Source organism: Eutrigla gurnardus (genome assembly GCF_963514095.1).
Source record: "Eutrigla gurnardus genome assembly, chromosome: 6".
Classification (NCBI taxonomy): Eukaryota; Metazoa; Chordata; class Actinopteri; order Perciformes; family Triglidae; genus Eutrigla; species Eutrigla gurnardus.
The window spans coordinates 963,003-986,153 of NC_139920.1; the positions used below are offsets into that span (position 1 = coordinate 963,003).

The 23,151-nt window shown below is 42.6% G+C and overlaps 1 protein-coding gene across 1 annotated transcript in view; it reads left to right on the forward strand.

Annotated features, from left to right (window-relative positions):
* Nucleotides 1-23,151, forward strand: part of arhgap39 (Rho GTPase activating protein 39) — a 154,847-nt gene that overhangs the window by 116,896 nt on the left and 14,800 nt on the right. The window contains exons 4-7 of the mRNA XM_084011551.1: nucleotides 9,521-9,685; nucleotides 10,841-11,026; nucleotides 11,884-12,097; nucleotides 22,609-22,682. Of these exons, the coding sequence (XP_083867677.1) occupies nucleotides 9,521-9,685; nucleotides 10,841-11,026; nucleotides 11,884-12,097; nucleotides 22,609-22,682 (639 nt within the window). The remainder of the gene's footprint in view (nucleotides 1-9,520; nucleotides 9,686-10,840; nucleotides 11,027-11,883; nucleotides 12,098-22,608; nucleotides 22,683-23,151) is intronic.

Below are 23,151 nucleotides of genomic sequence, written 5' to 3' on the forward strand. Positions count from 1 at the left end.
GTCAAACGATTAAACATTTTAATCAGATTAATTGTGATTATTTACCACTTGTAAATACATTACCATTCAAAAGTTTGGGGTCACCCAGGCAATTTCTGCTGCTCCCACAACAGCTCAATAGGGTGACCTGGTGATTGCACTGGTCACTCCATTACAGACAGGATACCAGCGAACTGCTTCTTCCCTAAATAGTTCTTGCATATTTTGGAGGTGTGCTGTGGGTCATTGTCCTGTTGTAGGAAGAAATTGGCTCCAATCAAACGCTGTCCACAGGGTATGGCATGGCATTACAAAATGGAGTGATACCCTTCCTTATTCAAAATCCGTTTTACCTTGTACACTTCACCAAAGCAGCCCGTGACCATCATATAACCTCCACCATGCTTGACAGATGGCGTCAACATCTTTTCACTTGTTCTGCATCTCAAAAATGTTCTTTTGTGTGATCCAAACACCTCAAACTCAGATTCATCTTTCCATAAGACTTGTTTCCAATCTTCCTCTGTCCAATGTCTGTGTTCTTTTTCCCATCTTCATCTTTTCCTTTTATTGGCCAATCTCAGGTATGGCTTTTTCTTTGCCACTCTGCCTAGAAGGCCAGCATCCCGGAGTCACCTCTTCACTGTGGACGATGAGACTGGCGTTTTGCGGGTACCATTTAATGAAGCTGCCAGACTCTAATGTACTTGTCCTCTTTCTAAGTTGTGCACCGGGGCCTCCCACTTCTCTTTCTATTCTGGTAAGAGCCCGTTTGTGCTGTTTTCTGAAGGTAGTAGTACACACCGATGGAGGAAATCTTCAGTTTCTTGGTAATTTCTTGCCTTCATTTCTCAGAACAAGAATAGACTGTCAAGTTTGACAGTCTATTCTTGTTTCTTTTTCTGGCCATTTATAATTGAACCCTCTAAATGATGATGCTCCATATACTCAACTAGCTCAAAGGTTTCAGCTGTGCTAACATAATTGTACATTGGTTTTCTAATCATCAATTAGCATTTTAACACGATTAGCTAACACAATGTACCATTAGAACACAGGAGCGATGGTTGCTTGAAATGGGCCTCTGTACACCTATGTAGATATTACATTATATTGATATTGATGATATTACAATAAAAATCAGCTGTTTGCAGCTAGAATATTAATTTACCACATTATCATTGTCTAGGCTCTATTTCGGATTAATTTAATGTTATCTTTATTGAAAAAAACGTGCTTTTCATTCAAAATTAGGACATTTCCAAGTGACCCCAAACTTTTGAACAGTAGTTTATATCCAAAATATTCCCATTTTCTCTGTATACGGGAACAGAAAGATAAAAGACAAAAGGAGTATACAGTGGCAAGAAAAAGTATGTGAACCTATTTGAATTTTATGGGTTTCTGAATAAATTTGTCATAAAATGTGATCTGATCTTAATCTAAGTCAAGGGTATTGACAAATATAATGTGTCTGAAATAATAACATGACATTGTTTGAACTTTTATGTCTATGTATTGAGAACAACCCAAAAACACTCATAGTGCTTGTGGGAAAAGTATGTGAACCCTTGAGTAAATGACCTCAAAAAAGTAATTGGAGTCAGGTTTTAGGACACCTGTAGTCTCATTAAAATTATAAGTTTGGAGGTGTGGACTACAGCTACTTTGACCAATTAAAAACCCCTCAAACTTTTGGAGTTTGCTCTGCACAAGAAGAACACGCTTATGTGAGCCATGCCTCGCCAAAAAGAGCTTTCAGAGGATCTATGATCAAGAATTGTTGATTTACATAAAGCTGGCAAGGGTTACAACGTTATTTCAAAGACTTTAGAAATTCACCAGTCTGCAGTTAGGCAAACAATCTACAAATGGAGACACTTTGGGACTGTTGCTACTCTACCAAGCTGAAACTGCGTAGAAGGTGGGTGATGCAACAGGACAACGACCAAAAACACCGGAGCAAGTCCACAACTGAATGGCTACAGAAAAACAAAATCCGAGTGGCCAAGTCAGAGCCCAGACCTCAACCCAATAGAGATGCTAGGATTGACTTGAAGAGGGCCATACATGAGATGTCCAAAGAATATGAATATAATTCCTCCTCAACGATGTGCAGGTCTGAGCCACAGCTACAGGAAGCGCCTGGTTGAGGTTATTGCTGCCAAGGGGGGTTCAACCAGTTATTAAATCTAAGGGGTTCACTTACTTTTTCCACTGCCATTTTGAATGTTGAATGTGTGTGTTCAATAGACATGAAAGATCAGATTTCTTTTGTGTTATTATTTTAGACACATTATGTTTGTCAATACCCTTGACTTAGACGAAGAACAGCTTTTATACATTTATATAAATTTATTCAGACAATGAAATTCCAAAAGGTTCACATACTTTTTCTTGCCACAAGTCCTTCAATTTCAGTACTTGCCGGTACCGATTGCTGATATTTGTACTTAATATACCATAACAATTCTAAGAATAACTGAAAACATTCAACTTGTGTTTTCCTGATACAAACAGCAGAGTTTGCAGTATAAATATTAATTATTGACTTTTAACTTGATGTTGAACTATCTATCTTGCAGTTACACATTTAAAATAAATATTAAAGATAAAAAAGCTAAGAGACTCAGAGTAGCAGCTCGTATATCCATCCTCTATGCTTTCTGTTAGCGACATACCATCAGATCAGCCACCAATTCAGGAAAAATTTAAACTGCGAGCAGTGATGCACGGGGCCCTCGCACACACGCAACTCGGTTAGTGCTATGACCACCTTCAGTGTCGGACCGCCTGGCCTGGCCAACGCCACATCGCGGGTATTCCCCGGCCACTGCCACGTCGCCGGTCGTCCCTTGCCTGAATCGTGTCGATCACTGTATCAGACGATTGAAGTCGTCGTGCTCGACTGGGGTGCAAAGTTCCACGACACTGGGACCGTACACAAATGTAAAAACGTCACATTTCATGTCGCCATTAGGTGGCGCTGTGATTTTGTGTCAAAATTGCAGTGGAGACGCGTTCAAGGTTGGACTCTCATCAAACGTTAGAAGTTTGAACTAGATCGGACAATGGACACTGAAGTTATAACAGTTTAGAGTGTTGCGAAGCATGAGGGCCATGCCCTTTGACTTATGTAACCTTTTGATGATTTTTAATCGGTGAGGCCTCTAGAACAGGTTCACAAAGTTTGGTAGGAATCGGAAGAACCCTGTAGGAGGCGTTCGTTAAAATATACTGCATGAAAAAGGCGAAAAATCGCTTAAATTTTCACATAAAATGCAAAATGGCTGACTTCCTGTACATTTTAGGGTATGGGTCCAGGAGGCTTTTTTGTACATCTCTACATGTTCTATGTACCTACAAAGTTTCATGCAGGTACGTCAAAGTTAAAGGTGTTCAATCTCTTAAAAGGAGCTGTAAAAGTGTAAAACATGATATTTCCAGTTACCATCAGGTGGTGCTCTGACCTCAGGTCAATATTGAAATGCATGTGTTCAGGGTGAGACTCTAATCAAACATGTCAAGTTTTGAGCAGATTGGACATTGTATACTGAAGTTACAACAACTTCCTGTACACTGGACAAAACGCCATGCCCTGGCCATGCCCTGGCCACGCCCTTTGACTTTTTGTAAGACTGTTCGATGATTTTGCATCATTGAGGCCTGTAGAACAGTTTCAGCTAGTTTGGCAGGAATTGGATCAACGCTGTAGGAGGAGTTCGTTAAAATACAAACCCTACAATTGGAAAAATGGCCTAAAATGGCTGATTAACTGTAGCACCCCCGAGTAGTCAATTTTAATAAAACTTTCAGGATATGTTCCAGGGAGAAATGTCAACATATTCTGCAAGTTTCAAGAAGATTGGACATTGTATCTTGACGTTACAACAACTTCCTGTACACTGGCAAAAACGCCACGCACTGGCCACACCCTTTGATTTATGCAAGACCTTTTGATAACTTTTCATCATTGAAGACCTCAGTACATGATGACCAAGTTTGAGGTGAATCTGATAAAGCTGCTAGGAAGAGTTTGCTGAAGTATAAAACTTAAAACTTTCTATCACCAGTAGGTAGCGCTCTGAAAATGAGTCAATATTGCAGTGCAGACGTGTTCAGGGTGCTACTTTTGACAAACATGTGAAGTATTGATCATATCAGACAATATACATTGAAGTTATAACAGTTTAGATTTTTGTGGCGAACTATGCAATTCGTCCATGTTCAGGGTGCCATGATTGCGCTCTTGTAGGACTTTTGTAAGACCTTTCGATGATTTTGCAATGTTGGGGCCTCTAGAACAGTCTCAGCAAGTTTGGCATGAATCGGAACAAAGGTGTCGGAGGAGTTCGTTAAATACGAACCCTACAATTGGCTAAAATGGCCCAAAATGGCTGATTTACTGTAGCGCCCCGAGTGGTCAATTTTAATAAAACTTTCAGGATATGTTCCAGGGAGATATGTGCTGCAAGTTTCATGATGATTGAGTTAAAGGTTATGGAGTTATGTGTATTGATTTCTAGAGCCCCGCTCCTCATTGGCTAATAACTTCTGAACGCAACAATATTTTATAAAGCTTTTGATAGTACTTGACCAATTTGGTCTAATGATGATGCACAGCAAATTTGGTGAGAATCGGATCTAGGCATTAGGAGGAGTTAGCAAAAACGTTTTTTTCACAAAATTCTAAATGGTGGAAAATTTTGGTATGCGGACTTTAGTAGTCCCGATGGCAGTTTTGTAGAGGACACTTGCCTGCACATGTGTACCCAATTTTGTGTCAATCGGAGTTACGGTGTGTGGTGTGTGGCCTAAACAGCGCTAGGTGGCGCTAGAGAGCTAGAGAGAGGTTTTTTTACAAGACCTCTAAAATGTTGCGATTTTCGCCAGTCCCCATGGGCTCAGAAATTTTTTTCAACTTCTGAATATGATAAGGCCTCCAAAAAGGCAACACAAGTCGTGAAACAAAAAGAAAAAACGATACAGTTTTAATAGGGCTTCGCTGCGCTAAACTTTAACTCTTTCTAGTCGCAGATCCATAATGTGAACAGCAAATAGTTATTGAAGTTTTCAGGAAATGCTGGTGTCCTGATTTGTTAAATAACGGCGCTAACAGCTAACCACGTTCACAGAGGTCGTATTGATTTACATTATAATGCGTGCAGGTTCTATTCAGTAATAAACAGCTTAAGTATTTTTAATGTTATCATGATGTGTTGAAATGTAATCTTGTAAAATGAATATTGTGGCGAAGATAAACTCAATTGTTTGTAGAAGATGTTTTCACATTAAAATAAAATAGATATTTTAGAGGAAATTGATGAGAAAAAGCTCCTCCAGTCCTTTAGATGTTATTCTGGCTCTTTTTGGGACCTCCTGGATGAGTCACGGATGTGCTTTTGGTGTTTTTTTTTATCATGATCTGTTTTTTTCAAGGGTTGATTTCCTGTTTTATTTTGTAATTTCCTGGTCCTTGTTGTTTCCACTGTTTTGACTCCCCCACCCTCTTGTGTTGATTACCCTACCTGCCCTTAATGGAGTGATTGAATGTATTTCACCTCCTTGTCAGCTCCCTGCCTCCCTGTGTATATAGTCTGTGGGCCCTAATTTCGTACACCAGGCGCAGTCGGGGCTCAATGCACTTGCGCCGCGCCAACGGGGTGTGTCCGCCTGGACTTTGCAAGTTTCGTGCACGGCGCAGTCCAGCGCAGGCACTCTTCCCGTCACTCCTCCCGTCACTCCTACCCCGCAAGTGGGAAAGAGGGAGGAGAGAAGCCGTGAGTGGGAGACGAGGAGGAGAGAAGGCGTGGAGTGGGATTAACACAGCCGATTCAGATTTTGACCAATCAAATGAGCTCCTCTCCTCACCTTTAATGCGCCAAGGCGAGGTGCAGTGCAAGTTTCGTCACTTGACAACCCAATGACAGAAGACCGCAGCAGCAGGGCCAGATGGCTGAGAGAGATGTGAACTCGTTAGTTTGCATCACAGTTTCAGCTGTGTTAATTCAGTCAGGCGGAGTTTTTCGTTACGTGTGCCATCCGCCTTTGATCTGACGTCAGATGTGACGGGACAATCTATAGAGATATAAATTCACGTGTTGATTCAATTAGTTGCATTAGATAGTGTGTGTTGTGATTATTTATTGCATTTAAATGTGCCTGGAACAGTGGAAACCTGCCTGTGAGGTCTTGGTGAAGTGTACGCACTGCGCGCCGGTGAGCCAAACTGCCACTCCGCCAGCTGTAATTCGCCTTGTGCCGAGAGTAGACCAGGTTGGAGCTGGCGGGCTTTCTGGCGCAGTCTCGGCGCAGCTTTTTGGCATGAAACTTCCACTGTGCCAAGCCGAATCTGTGACGCCTCCCCCTGCTGCGCCGCCACACCCATCTTGGCACAGGCCAAACTGACCATGCGCAAGGCTGTGCTGGTCGAAACTTGCATTATGCCGGCTCCAACGCACTGTGCCGCCCTGCGCTGCGCCACGCCTGTCTCCAGCCTCCTGTGTCCTTTTTTTGTTTTTGGTTGATCGTAAATGTTTCATTCTCAATGCCGTATTTGCCCTCGTAGTCTCCATAAGGTGTCACTTTGTTTGCCGTTACTTTTTATCTCCTGCCTGCTTTTGCATCCAACCCCCCCCCCCCCCCCCCATTACTCTACCCAAACCCAGTCAGTACAAAGCTGACACTGACCCTCGTAAAAGGATCTGCCCCAACCATACGGGACCCAGCAACTTCACCTGAGCAATATAGGCGAGCCATAGCGAAACATCCACCGTAAACATTGGCACATGCTACCGCTAGCGTAAGCGGCATCCTCTTACCGACGGAGCTCATTAGCATTTAAAGGTGCAGGCACAGAAACAGCCTGTTCTCAGGAGAGCTCATTTGAGCAACTTTTAGAAGGCTGAAATTCAGGACCATGGATGGGTTTGGGGCAATGCATATCGAATACAGTGTTGTTGGACCTCTGACAGCTGTGTGAAATTGATGAAAATGGGTATAATAGCCTGGGACCTTTAAGTGTTCAGATTAAACAGGCCTGGCTGTAATCATTCCTGGGTGTGTCTTGTGAAATTAAAAGGGGCAATGACTTATTCACGGCACTGTATATACCTTACCATCTCTGTCTTTTTATCCATTGTTGTTGCTATTATTATAGGGGAAAAGAAACAGCATGTAGGAAAAGCGCTAACAATAATAAATATGAAGAACAAAAAATACAAAAACCCAAAAGCACAAAAATAATGTCTAATGTCAAACTTGTCATTAACACTTTAGGGGCAAGAAGAATTGAATAAACATAATAATCCATCAAGTTAATGTTTGCATTTGCATGCCAACTATGTGAGATTGTTATATTATATACAGTGTTTGGAATAACGCTGTTTAAAAGAACGTTAGGTGACGCCGTTATTTTTTCAGTAACGGGGTAATCTAACTAATTACTGTTTCCGTCGTTACAACGCCGTTATCGTTACTGAACGTTAAATGCGGTGAGTTACTATGAATTGAATTTGTCGGTTGTCGGTAAAAAAAAAAAAGTCAGGATCGTGTTCTGCTTGCACGCCGCTCGTGCCTGGTCTCGGCAGCCTGTTGTCCGTGGAGAAACGTGCAAACTTGCCGCGAGCTGGAGTTGGGGCTGCTGCTGGTCTGAGCGGCGCCCTGGTGTCCCGCCGTACTGGTGTTGGACGGGAATCCGGTGCAGCTGTGGAGCGCGGATGGTGATGACGGTGGTGATGATGATGATGATGAACGGCCCGGCGGCTCGTGGAGGCACCGGGGTCTCGCCGTCATTATGTCTACTGCTGTGCGCTCTGACCCTGTTTTGTGATATATGACAGACACAGCGTCTCCCACTGTATAATTTCTCCTCAAGTTTTAATTATTCCCGCATGCGAGGTGCGGAGAATGCGATCTCAATTATTATACACAAGACTACACGCTACGCGACTATAGGAGTAGACTACAAGACTACAGTTTGCCATCTAGATCTTTTTTTGTGTGAAATGAACAACTTATCCCTAACACTGAATTTTTCATAAATTATACTTAATAGCCCAAATAAAAACATTTCACGCCGGTGCGTCTTTTACGCATTCCGAAGGTGCCCGTTTTATCTTGGATGGGCTTGGATTCGGACATTACTACATTTCAGGATTTTCAATGGTTACAGATAAGGTCATGATAATAATCATCTTGCTTTATTATTATTAGCACTACCATCTCCTCAAACTAAACAAGCAGCATCTCGGAGCTGTCATTTTCCTAAATGAGCCGCGGGACTCGATGTTTCGCGCTGTAGGGGATTTTAAAAAGTGACGTGAGTGGAAGGGCGGCGCCGGGGCAGAGTGTGTGTGAGTGAGTCGGAGACAGAAGGGGAGAGCGATAAGCAGCAAGCGCGAATCGAAATCAAGGGGGGGGGGCGCATTTTAATCTGATCAGTTAACCGGTTTCAACCGGTTACTGAGGCTCGGTGGTCGGTCAAAAATATTTTTAGTTTTGGCCATCCCTAATTCGAAGAAGCAGCAGAGATGGTGAGTCCGGAGCAATCCGATGAAAAGTTGGCATTTTCAAGGTGGAGATGTCTTTTCTACTCATTTCAACTGACTTGTGAAAACTGCTCAGAAAAATCCAAATTCTTTGACATAAAGCAACTTTTTTTTTTACGGTAACGCAAATAGTTACTTTCCCTGGTAACTAGTTACTTTTATTATAAAGTAATTCAGTTACTAACTCAGTTACTTTTTGGAACAAGTAACTATAATAAACTATATTACTTTTTTAAAGCAACGTTCCCAACACTGATTATATATGCTCTGTAGTTTACGTGCAGTTTCACTAAAATACTACAATGGTGTATAAGAGCCATTGTAAAAAGTGGCAAATTTAAAGGAAAAACATGAGAACAAAGTGGTATGCAAACTCGTGGTTACCCCAGCCCTCGGAATTTTGTTGCTCCCAGTAGTGTTGTTATGGTCAGGAAGTGACGTCTTTGAGTGAAGAGATGGTTCTGAAATATACACTTTCAAGTGTATATTTCTTTCAAGTTTTGGTTTGTCGTCAAAACATTGTGGTTCATTTCTGAACATAAATAAATAATAATATTGTAGAAATAATTTGAATGTAGACACCAATGTTATTTTGATTACAATAGTTACACACTGACTATGCCCTACTGTCAGTGTGAAGGGAAAAGAACACAGAAAAGGTATGTAACATTATAACATGACTGCTTGTGTTGAACCACAGATTATTGTGAATTATATCCTCAGAGTTTGCTTCAGAGAGAGACATCTACAAGACGCTGTACAGGCTGCTGCTCCTGCAACCGGCGCCATATAAAAACATGAGAATGGATGGATGGATGTCTTTAGAGGCCTCTCCAGTATCATGTATTTTGCATGTTACCTCTGTGCCGTGAGGTTATTCAACCTTGCAAATTGAAGCAATGTGGTTCCTTATCCAAACCTAAATGGAGACTTTCAGCTCTCAAGCCACTATAAATGTTCTTTCCTCTTTCCTATGTTGCTTCACCTGTCAGTCAGAGGACCTCGGAGCCTGTGCCCAGTTTGAGGCCAGTCGAAATGCCAGAAATATGATGCCGAGTGCCAGCTGTGGTATTTTCCCAGAATTCACCCTGAGAAAGCCCTCTTCAGAGACCGACATCGAAAACTGGGCATCCAAGCACTTCAACAAACACACACAGGTAGTCTTGAGGACGTGTGTTTCATACTTTTGTGGATTTTTGTTGGTATTTCTGTCATAGCTGTTTATAAAATGTCGCCAAAATGTTGTGCAATATCTGAACATTTGAATAGTTTGTTCTAATGTGTACCGTAGAGAAATACATCTTCAGGAAACTGCTCAGAATCCCCCTTATTGTCAATATATCTCGTAAAGCAAACGTCCTCTAAATGTCCTTGGCCTCTAGTTTGTAGTTGTAAAGTACCTCCAAACCAGAACGAGTCATCCTCCAATCGGATGTTAGATCCCCAACTCCTCCAGTCCACATAAGTGTCCTTGGGATATTGCACCCCAATTTCTCCTGAACCAATTGCCTCTCCTTGCATGGCAGCCTTTACCATCAGTTTATGAATATGTGTGTGTGTGTATGGGTGAATGTAGACATGTAGTGTAAAGCGGTATATTTATGCAGGTCCATTTACTAACATCATCATACATTAATACAGTTGACTCATTGGATATACAAGAGTATTTGCTTTTAAGTCACACTAAATGTATGCAATTATAAGACTATTTAGGGACCCTAGTATGCAGAAATATTCATATACACCATTTTAGAACATGTGGAAATAATACAGTTATCCTGCCTACAAAAACAGCTTGGTTTCTGGCCCAGACTGCATGGGATTAGGATAAAGTGGGCACGTCTCTAAAGGGGGGACTAATGGGTATCTATAGAATCCATTTTCCTTCACATATCTTGAGGCCTCTTTGAAAATGGCCTAAAATTAACCCTAACTTTGGAGTGTAGCTTAGCCACCTTCCTGACAAGTATGAGATTGTTGGTACTCTTTAATTAACTAACTACTGCTAACTCATTTTAATCTTAGGCCCCATAAACTCCAGATGAGATTCAAGACTAATTTAATTTGCATTATATACGTCACATTTTCCCCCAGTTACATGTAAATCAGGGGTGGTCCTCGTCAAGCCGAGAAGGAGGTGGTCATATACCTGAAGCCATTTTCTAACTTTCAAAAATGCCAGAAGAAGGAGAACCTCTGCAGTTATCTGTGCTTTGGATTTCATTTGGCATGAGAAATATTTTCACTGTTTCTCCGACATATCACTTACCCTTTTCTCTCGTTTGTCTCCATCCTCTTACTCTTTTCTCCAGGGTCTGTTTAGAAGAAAGGTGTCCATTGCTAACATGCTGGCCTGGAGCAGTGAGCCCATCAAGAAGCCCATGATTGTGACCTCAGACCGCAACGTGAAGAGGGAAGCAGTGGACATCTTTAAGCTAATTCAGACCTTCATGGGAGACCGTCGCTCCAAGGCTGACTCCCTCTGCGTGGCTCTGGAGGTCTGCGGACAGCTTAAACCACTCCTCTGGTCTCCTCTCTACACTCATGTATCAACCCTGTCTCTGACAAAATTCTGTTCACATACAATTAAACAATACTCACATTCATGTTTATAGGGAAACACATTTGTATCTGGACAGAACAGACAGTTTTAAACACATGGTTAACAAACCAAAATTTGTTAATTTTAGTAAAACACACCATGTTTTAGCGAGAGTCAAAGACACACATTTTTTAACCTGTTTGAATTGTACCATGAATTACACATGACATTTGTCATTTTAACAGATAATTGTGCATGTCAGTAAAGTTTCATTTTGTGGTATAACTGTTGAAGTATAAGACTGTGAAAATGTATAATTATAAAGGCGACACATCCAAACCTGGTAAGTGACATCTCTCTCTGAAACTACAATGCCTGTGTGTTTGTTACCAGGATGGAATGTTACTCACAATCTTACTCTTGCTCGTTCTTTCATTCCCGGCTGATAAAAAGAGTGCAATAAACCACATCAGGTAAGATAACATTACATTTGTGAGACGAGAGATGTGTTGAACTGGTTTCAGACAAAACAACATGATACTATGACAAACTGATGGCAAACTGCTCCTTTATGGACATCATATTTGAAATTCATGTACAATTCAAACTGGATCAATAAAATAAATATAATATCAATGATGAAAAGAACAACTCAGAATAAGTGCATGTTTCTAATACGTAGTATACCTTCATTGAGATGGACAAAATATTAGAAACACAAACACAATATATTTCAACAGCAGCACAATCCACAGCCTGGAGAATGAACTTGGATTTGAATCAACCACAATAGTAATGACTTTTCTCTGTCAGGTGGTGGTGCGTGGGTGGAGCAACCAGGGTCTGCGTGATGAGCTCTACATCCAGCTGTGCCGTCAAACCACGGAAAACTTCCGCTATGACAGCCTGGAGCGAGGCTGGGAGCTGATGGCCATCTGCCTGGCCTTCTTTCCCCCCACACCCCGCTTTCACACTTACCTGGAGGGCTACATTTGCCGACACATGGACCCTCTCAACGACACCAAGGGTGATGGGAGCAACACATACACACTACAGTGTTACAGATATGTGTGCATTGTGTAGTTTTCATACTGTTGGTGGTGATCTCAGTACAGCTGCCTGTCCATCAACTGTTTTTGTGTGTTAGCCATTTTGGCTTTAATGTTCAGTCTTGACCTTGGAACAAAGTCAATTTAGTAGCTGTTCTGGTTGTCAGCATTCTTTAATTCTTTTTGTATAGCAATACAAATCCAAATAGATACCATTTTTTTCAGTAGGTTTCTTTAATAGTATGTTTGCAGTTTTGGCATATGTCCACATCAAAATGATAAAAAAAAAAAAAAAGTTGCTGTCAGCTGGAGATTATTCTTTATCTCACAGCATCCAGAGATCCCAATACAGATTTTGTGGCTCTTTGGATCATAGATCTATTTTCACAGAAATGGCTGAATAACACATTTTTTTTGTGGCATTTGCCACAGCACAAGCTCATCAATACAATAACGCAGATTCTGCATTTTAAAAATGTGTTTTATATTGAGGGTACATTGATCTGAGCTGGACTGAGGACAGTCTGTGGATGGCTGTGGATCAGAGGGACTGCTACTGCTATATGAGTTGCTGTAGAAAGCTCCATATTGACAGACATAAAGACCAACAAGAAACATGTCAATTACTAAATAACTTCCCACAACTAAATCCAGGAAGGTCAGACAATTACGTAAAAAAATCAGAATCCAGACAATAGTTTTTTTAAGTAAAAGGCCTTTATTAATATGGGCTACAAAACGTTAAAGAGATGCAGATCAGCTTAACATGTTCCTCAGGATGTGGAGACAAACAAAACAATCATATCTAAAGCCACCAGAGAAGTTCCCAGCAGGAGGTGCAGTCAGACATCACATTGGTAGTCTTAAAGCTCTAGTCTACGATTTTTCACTTGAGCCAAACTTTAGCCAATAGTACCCATCCGGTTTGCATGGCTACTATTGGCTAAATGTTCGATCCAATCCTTGCTCACTCTCCTGCTCCTGCTCACGTCTCGTCCCAACTCACTTCCGTGTTTGAAACTACGAGCGGACAAGACGCTTGTTGCCCTGAGCAGTTCAGGTATGGAGCAGGGCTCTCACGTGATTTTGGCTGAGGCTGCAGCGTCAGCGGGGAGGAAGGGGGGGGATTGTGGCGAGCGATCGCCGAGCAGTTTGGGATCGGGGACATACTGCAGTCGGGGTGAGAGAGAAACCGGCACCGACCGGTGCCCGCTGCATTAACACCGATAATGTGTCCTCATTCATGGCCGTAATAAAGACTATTACTGCTTTGTACATGTTGTGGAAGTCCCGGACACAGTCCCAGGAAACTAAATGGCCTCCTGCCTGAGTTTATAAGCGGAGGGAATGTTCCCATTTATTGTCTATGTAAGAAGCCGTGCATGCCGTCGCGGCGAGTTTCGAGAGACGCCGCCGCCGCCCGCAAGCTCTCGATAATCTTTTAAACTGACCAACTGCATAGCTTATTTCTCGCATAAAATGTTTTCAGAAACACGTTTCGGTGAACTATTTTCGTAAAATAACAGGGAGGTGGGATAACCTGACTCTCGCCAGATGAATTTCGTTCCGCCTAGCTCCACTCACATCCATCTGGGATCGCTTTCGTTGGGAGTTATGTCGGCACCAGATTTTATGGATGAGCCAATCAGGATGCAGGGCGGGAGTTTCATAGATGCGACGTAGCGGAGAAGCGACTGTGAGACTGTTTTGATTCAGACAACAATGGCGGCTTGCATCGAGGAAGCAAGCGTCAACATTGATGCTGCTATTTCATCCGTGTTGGTGTGTTGCTGATTGCACTGCTGCTATATCCACAGCAGGGGTTGTAGCCGATTCCGTGGTCTGTCCAGGGACCATGGTCTCTGGCACGGCCAGTGGTCACAACCACTAGGGGCGCTAAAGACACTGGTCCCGACCAGCTCCTCAGTGGTCGCGACCAGTAGCTCTGTGGCACGGACCAGCGGGTCTCTGGCACAGCCAGTGGTCACAACCACTAGGGGCGCTAAAGACACTGGTCCCGACCAGCTCATCAGTGGTCGCGACCAGTAGCTCTGTGGCACGGACCAGTGGTCACAACCACTAGGGGCGCTAAAGATACTGGTCCCGACCAGCTCCTCAGTGATCTGCCCTGTGGTACCTGTGGTCTGTGAAGCAGCTTTAGTATTTTCTCCCCTTTACACTCGTTTTGGCAGCACTGTCAGCTGGATAAATGTCAGAGATCATAATCTTTTGTCTATAAAATACACTTTATCAGAATTATTATGATTAATATTGTTATTATTATTGATTATGAAGATCCATGTGGTCGGGACCAGCTGGTTTCTGGCACGGCCGGTGGTCACAACCACTAGGGGCGCTAAAGACACTGGTCCCGACCAGCTCCTCAGTGGTCGGGACCAGTAGCTCTGTGGCACGGACCAGCTGGTCTCTGGCACGGCCAGTGGTCACAACCACTAGGGGCGCTAAAGATACTGGTCCCGACCAGCTCCTCAGTGATCTGCCCTGTGGTCCCTGTGGTCTGTGAAGCAGCTTTAGTATTTTCTCCCCTTTACACTCGTTTTGGCAGCACTGTTAGCTGGATAAATGTCAGAGATCATAATCTTTTGTCTATAAAATAGAATTATTATGATTAATATTGTTATTATTATTGATTATGAAGATCGGTGTGGTCGGGACCAGCTGGTCTCTGGCACGGCCAGTGGTCACAACCACTAGGGGCGCTAAAGACACTGGTCTGTCTTGTGGTCCTTGTCATCTGCCTGTTGTCTTACCGAGTGGTCTTTGGAGTAGTTGTACATTTAATACACCTTCTCCCTATAATAAGGGAATTATTTTGTCTGACAAATATTTTTACTATCAATAGAAATCATACTGACTGAAGTTATCATTTTTCCTGACTTCAACCAAGCTGTTGAACAACTAAACTGTTGAGATGAGATGTTTTTATAATTGTTTTTTGTGTTGTTTCTGTGAAGCAACAAATATAGCACTGTGCCGAAGGCAAATTTCCCCTCGGGGACAAAGTTATTTCTATTCCGTTATGATTTCTATTGATAGTAAAAATATTTGTCAGACAAAATAATTATTTTTACATTGATTCAGCACAGTGTTGCCAACACAATGAGAAAAGGTAGAAGGTGTATTAAATGTACAACTACTCCAAAGACCACTTGGTAAGACAACAGGCAGATGACAAGGACCACAAGACAGACCAGTGTCTTTAGCGCCCCTAGTGGTTGTGACCACTGGCCGTGCCAGAGACCAGCTGGTCCCGACCACACCGATCTTCATTATCAATAATAATAACAATATTAATCATAATAATTCTATTTTATAGACAAAAGATTATGATCTCTGACATTTATCCAGCTAACAGTGCTACCAAAACGAGTGTAAAAGGGAGAAAATACTAAAGCTGCTTCACAGACCACAGGGACCACAGGGCAGATCACTGAGGAGCTGGTCGGGACCAGTATCTTTAGCGCCCCTAGTGGTTGTGACCACTGGCCGTGCCAGAGACCAGCTGGTCCGTGCCAGAGAGCTACTGGTCGCGACCACTGAGGAGCTGGTCGGGACCAGTGTCTTTAGCGCCCCTAGTGGTTGTGACCACCGGCCGTGCCAGAGACCAGCTGGTCCCGACCACATGGATCTTCATAATCAATAATAATAACAATATTAATCATAATAATTCTGATAAAGTGTATTTTATAGACAAAAGATTATGATATCTGACATTTATCCAGCTGACAGTGCTGCCAAAACGAGTGTAAAGGGGAGAAAATACTAAAGCTGCTTCACAGACCACAGGGACCACAGGGCAGATCACTGAGGAGCTGGTCGGGACCAGTATCTTTAGCGCCCCTAGTGGTTGTGACCACTGGCCGTGCCAGAGACCAGCTGGTCCGTGCCAGAGAGCTACTGGTCGCGACCACTGAGGAGCTGGTCGGGACCAGTGTCTTTAGCGCCCCTAGTGGTTGTGACCACCGGCCGTGCCAGAGACCAGCTGGTCCCGACCACATGGATCTTCATAATCAATAATAATAACAATATTAATCATAATAATTCTGATAAAGTGTATTTTATAGACAAAAGATTATGATATCTGACATTTATCCAGCTGACAGTGCTGCCAAAACGAGTGTAAAGGGGAGAAAATACTAAAGCTGCTTCACAGACCACAGGTACCACAGGGCAGATCACTGAGGAGCTGGTCGGGACCAGTGTCTTTAGCGCCCCGAGTGGTTGTGACCACTGGTCCGTGCCAGAGACCAGCTGGTCCGTGCCACAGAGCTACTGGTCGCGACCACTGAGGAGCTGGTCGGGACCAGTGTCTTTAGCGCCCCTAGTGGTTGTGACCACTGGTCCGTGCCAGAGACCATGGTCCCTGGACAGACCACGGAATCGGCTACAACCCCTTCTCTATATCCAAGTATTCTGTTTTGATTTTCCCTGCGTCGCTCTCATCAGCGTCACGGGTTGGCTTCGATGTGAGTGGTTGAAGTAGCACGTCAATAAAGATGACGGACGAGTGCCAATCATATGCAAGGATTTTTGATAAGGCCCAGCCTTCTGAAACACCTCTCCAATGGAGCGATCCCAGATGGATGAGTGGAGCTAGGTGGAACGAAATTCATCTGGCGAGAGTCAGGTTAGAGGTGGGAGGCTGCGAGGGGAGAATGATACGAGCTCGGAGGAGCACAGAGGGAAGGGGTGTGTGTGTGTGGGGGGGGGATGCTTTTTTTTCAAACCTTTCAAATCGTAGACTAGAGCTTCAAATCAGCAATGCATTTTAAAGGTCTTCCTGTTTTGGCTCAGCACCAGCTGGACTGGTTCTCTGCTTCCCCCTAAAGGACAACAGGATGAATAGCAGGTTAACGTCATCATCTCTAAAGGCTGGATTATGCTTCCGCGTAGTGATAACGCAACGGCAACGCAACGGCCACGCAGTTGCTTGGAGACAGTGATGGTTCTGCGTTGGGTTTACGTGTCGAAATGCAATTCAATGCCACACCGGTAAAGGGCGCTATAGTTTTTGTAAAGACTGACCGACCGACCGAGACTCTTGGCGTATATCGTCGTAGCCTCGTTGTAGCGTATTTGTTTACTTTCCGGCTTTAAACGTCCACAATTTTTCAGAACTTGGTGTTTTATTTATTTGTGCAAAAGCGAGAAGGTGCAAACAATAAAACGAGGTGAAAACAATAAAAGTAGCATTTTAAAAGTTTAAATGGCGGTGTTTATGAGTGGAAACCGGATAGCGGTCTCCAGCGGATGTAGTTAGCGGACCAATCACAGCCGATGCCGCTGCGTTGGTGTTGCGTTGCTGTTGCGTCGCCTCGACGCGCGTCTAGGATTTTTGGGAGGCACACGTCAGGCCCTTGCGTTGACGTAAGGGGGTCCGCAAGGACGTAAGGAGTCCGCAAGCCCCCTTGCGTTGTGTCGACGCGGAAGCATAATTCAGCCTTAACAGGTAGCTCAGTGCGAAAGTAGGACGAATGCTTTTCAAAAAGTCCTGTGCATGGCTTTTTTTCAAATACAAAATCAAATTTAGGAGCGAATGTTTTTTGTTAGGTTTAGTCACTAGAAACAGACCTGGAGCTAGATAAGGCAAATGTAGAAAGATGTCAAATAGTATTTCAGTAACCAAAAACAAAAATAGAAACCAATTTATTCAGGAAGACTGAAGTATTTACAATGTGTTTGTTTTATTTTTTTCAATAATCCAAATGAGGGCAAAGTATCATTGCTTGCTAGTGTTGTCTTTAAAACAGTTCACTTAAACAGTATTTTGTGGAGGTGTAACGATTAATCGATGAATCGATTGTCAGTCCTATAGATTCAACTAAATCGATCATTAAATAGAATGAATTGTGTTTTTCGGCTTCAACAATAATCAATATAAATTAATTTAATTGGATGAATCGTGATTCTTACTTATGATTAATGTTTTAATACGTTTAAGACACTCTCTCCCCTGCCAGCATGTAGTCTACTGAAAATGTTAAAAATAACTGAGCAATGTTTACAATGTTTTGTATTCAGCATAAAATATTATGCAGGATTACTTTTTTATAGAATAAATATGTTATTTTTTCACCTTTCAGAAGAATACAGATAGTCTCACTCGCATTATTGCATGTTTATTTAGTGGACATAGAATTTTGGTTACAAGTTACTGAATTGAATCGTGGTTTACAGAATCAAATTGAATCGTTACAAAAAAAATCATCCTTGAATCACATCGCTAACTACTGTATCGTTAATCGAATCGAATCACTGTGAAGCCAAAGATTCACACCCCTAGTATTTTGTCAGTCATGTTCAAGTTTCATAATAACATTTAAGATTTTAAGATTTAAGATACACTTTATTGTCCTTGGCAGGAAATGTTTCTTGGACTCCAATGCTCCAATGTCATATAAAAAGCTGCTTTACAGTAGTAACAGTACAGATAAAGACAATACATACATATGAGCCACAGGCCACATATCCAATATACACAGTACACTGTACATGAAACAGTGCGATGCACACATACACACATACACCCGCCCAAACCCTCCCTCGCCTACAGTATTATACCATGAGACATAATCAATAGTACAGTTGCACAGTTTGTTTGGTCCTGGAGGCATTTAACATCTTAATTGAGGTGGGCAGGAATGAATTCCTAAAACAGTTCAGCCTACAAGCGGGGACTCTGAAGCGTCAACCTGATGGAAGAAGCTGGTATTCTGTGTGCAGAATATGTGTCTGGTCAGACAAGATTTTCTCAGCTTGTCTGAGCACAGACTGCTCGTAGATGGACTGCATGGGGAGCGTTCCAGACCTCCCCATCACCTTCATAGCGGATTTAATCAGGCGCATTATTTTTTATTTCAACTGGACAGAAAGGTTGCCGTACCAAGCAGCCATCCCATACCTCAGAACACTCTCTAACACCGCCTGGTAAAATAATAACATAACTCTCTGGTTGACACCAAACACCCTGAGTCTACGCAGGAAGCATAATCTTTGCTGGAGACGAGCACACAGGTGATCAACATGAACCTGCCAACTAAAGCAGTTATCAAGATGGACGCCAAGATATCTATAAGAGCTGACTTGGTTGATTGTTCCCCCATGGATGCACAGTGGTGTACGGTCCCCTACGACTTTAGGGTCTAGCACCATCTCCTCTGTCTTTTTGATGTTTATGGTGAGGTGGTTCTTATCACAACACCGAACAAAGCTCTGTACTTCTGTAAAGTATGATGAAGGGCAGTATTCTGGTGCTGCAGCCTCAAGATGGCAGTGTCATCAGAGAATTTAAAAATAAAATTTTCTGAGTGGCTGGGGATGCAGTCATTTGTGTACAACGTAAAAACAGGTGAACTGACGCAGCCCTGGGGTGCACCTGTGCTGATGGCCTTAGAGTCAGAGAAGGTGCTATTAACTCTGACATTCTGAGTTCTCTGAGTTAAAAATGAGTGGAACCATTTAATGATGGAGGGGCTTACACTCATCTGGTTCATCTTTTTAATTAATAGATATGGTTGAAGTGAATTACAAGCGGAACTAAAATCAATGAACAGAAGGCGCGCATAGGCCCAAGGGGCTTCGAGATGCTTCAGGGCAAGGTGGGTGAAGCCAGTGATTGCATCATCGGTGCCCCTCCCTTGCCTGTATGCAAATTGTTGTGGGTCTAATTTAGGCCCAATCTCTGCTTTTAGTTTTGTCACCATGTATTTTTCAAAGCACTTCATGACAATTGAGGTTAATGCAACCGGTCCCTAATCATTATTTTCAATGGGGCAGGATTTTTTTGGTATGGGAATAATGGTAGACTTTTTCCAGATGGCGGGGACTTTATGTAAATCTATGGATGCTTGAAAAATGGGGCACCCGGCTGGGGTTAGTTCGTCTGCAAACGTCTTTAGGAGAAGAGCTGAGATACCATCAGGGCCTGTGGATGTACTCTTACATACCTGGTTGAATAATGCCTGTATTTTGAGAGGATCAACTACTAGTTTTGGGTAGGCATCGGTTGTAATAGACAGTAGTACTTTATTGCATTCAGAAGAGAAATCCTGTTTATCAAATCTTAGGAAAAAATCATTAAGCTCATTTGCCATTTCATGTTTGTTATTAATTATGAGACGTTTTGGGCAAGTGGACATATTAGTGGCAGCCTTCATAGAGTCCCATAAGATTTTAGAGTTCATGGAGGTAAAATTCTTTTCAATAATGTCCTTGTGTTTTCTCCTTGCTTCCCTCAGCATGTGATTAAGTTCCTTCTGTATGGCCTTCATGCTCATCCAGTCTTTGTTTCTAAAAGCCAGTTTCTTATGAATAATACAGTCCTTAATCTCACTAGGTATATAGGGCTTGTTATTTGGATACACTGTGAGTGTGACAACCTTTTTTGTGATAACACAGCTAACATGGAATAGAATATAGTCCGTAATAGTTTTAGCAGCCTCATCAATGTCCAAATCATGAAATATGTCCCAAATTGTACACAGAAAGGACCCCTTGAGTGTCTCTATGATTTCGTGTGACCATTCATAGATGGGTTTTGTCTGTGGTTTGCTGCTCTTAAAAACAGTTTTATAGGTTGGCATAAGGTGAATGGTGTTGTGGTCCGAATTTGATAATGGGGGTTTTGATCTAGCCCCGTATGCATTTTTTATGTTTCCGTAACATTTATCTAACACCTTGTCCCCTCGAGTGCTGCATTTGATGTACTGTTCAAGGTGGATCGGTTCTCGTATAACGGAGGGAGAGCAGTACGTCTCTGGCGTAAGTGAGTGGCAACTCTCACCTTGTGAGAGTGTTTGGCATGTTCCCAGCAGCAGCAAAAAAAAGTCCTTGTGCCCGTAACGCCATGGTGAGCACAGCATACAGGCTAATCAGACGTACCCGTTAAAAACGACTGATAGACATTAAATAAAACTGATAAAACGAGACAAAAAAGCAGCAGTGGCAGCACGAGTCCGAGTCGCAACAGAGCAGCGCCACCGGAACCGGAATCACATATTTATTATTCTTATTATAATGAGACTAAAGTGCAGCCGGTGTCAGTGTGAAGTAGTTGACAGTTTTTAGGGACTGCTTGGCTGAATGTTATAATAAACATGGATTAAGTGGTGATCTGGGGCCCGTTGCACAAAACTAGGATAAGGGATTAAGCCGGGATATCTTGGTTATCCTGGTTCAATTCATCCGTGATCCGGTTGCACTAAAGCGGTATAGGGGGCAGTAGGATATGTTATGGTATAAGTTACCATAGAGATTTATTCTGTGGAGTGAGCCTGCTCCAGACCAGGCTAAATTCCAGGATCTATTTAATCTCATCCCTTTTCTCAGTCAGCAGTCACCACAAACGGAAACCAATAGTTATTCCACTGCCCACTACACATTGTTATCACATATAACTAGACCCACTGTCATTGTTTAAATGTTTGTGATCAATAATTTCAATCATTTTGGATAAATTATGATTTTAGATGATATTGCTATCATTAGATAATTTACAGTTTCCCATAGACTATAAGGCTATATATAAAATGACAGAATATTAGAGCCACAGAGAAAAACAAAATTCAGACTTCGAGAATAAAGTCATAAATTTACGTGAATAAAGTCAGAATATTGTTACCCGTTGTTTTAGAGGAGGAGAGTATTAAAGTACGTTTGATGACATTCCTAGCGAAAAATCTGCATTTTGTTCTCATATTAGTTCAGTGAATGCATATGATCTTTCGTTGGTTAGGGTTAGAGTTAAGGTTAGGTAAATGTTACGTAGGAGGAGTCAGGGACCGAACCGGCAATCTTGCAGTTGCCAGTCAACCCGCTCTACCTCCTGAGCTAAACCCCCCCGAGAGTTATGGTTCGGTTTAGGTCTAGAGTTACGTCTGATGCTCTCTAATACCCAGCATAGCGTGACCAAGGCTCTGTGGTAATACGTAGGAAAGCATATGAAAATATCATGCTTTACTTATCGTACTTTTGAGTACGAAAGCTGAGTGAGAGCAGCCTGACCTCCTCGTATGCCTCCATGAGGATTTCTGCCTCCGGTGGGGAAACGTATGCCGCTCTATTTGCCATGGTGAATCAGTGAATCTGTGATTGACGGCGGGGTCTATTTGAGGGAGCCGTGAGCGCGCACCTATCCAGGATTGGTTTCACCTGGCTTGATGAATCCGTGTCTGCTCATCCTGGCTTGGTCTTTGTGCAACCAAATTAACCCTGGACGCTCTTGTTTTGGATCGATTGAGCTCAGCTCAGTCACTTATCCTTGATGTCTTAATTCTAGTTTTGTGCAACGGGCCCCTGGTTCATGACTCATTGACATCGTTGAAGTTTGCAGGCTGCTTCCGCTCTGAGCCGAAGTTTATTAACAATTTCATTACGCTCAGGAAGTTGGAATTTGTTTCCGTGAAACCAAAATGTATCCAAACATGACAAAATAGGAACTCATCTAAGTCAATATTTCTTATTTCTTCAGGAGTGGCCATTAGCAGCTATGCTAAATATTGCTACAGGAAACTGACTAAAGCTGCTTTGACTGGTGCCAAGAAGGTAAGTAGCTTTGTGTCTTGTCTGTTTTCATGTCTCATTTTCTTTAAAGAATATGGCTGGTGTTATTCTATATTTATTGTCAATAAATCATGTAAACCAGCAATGTTTTAATCCATTACTCAATACTTTTTGACTCTCCTCACCTGTCTATAGTTCATGCCCACTGGTGTGTGTTTATGGTAATGAAGGAAGAGGTCATCCACTACAACAGTGTGGCTCTCTGATGTGTTTTAATGGAGCACAGTGGAAGACGTGATATCAGACTTTGATGCACATGCAAGACTACAGACCTGTTACAGACCAGTGGTGGGACCCACTGAGACTACAGACCTGTTACAGACCAGTGGTGGGACCCACTGAGACTACAGACCTATTACAGACCAGGAGTGGGACCCACTGAGACTACATACCTGTTACAGACCAGTGGTGGGACCCACTGAGACTACAGACCTATTACAGACCAGGAGTG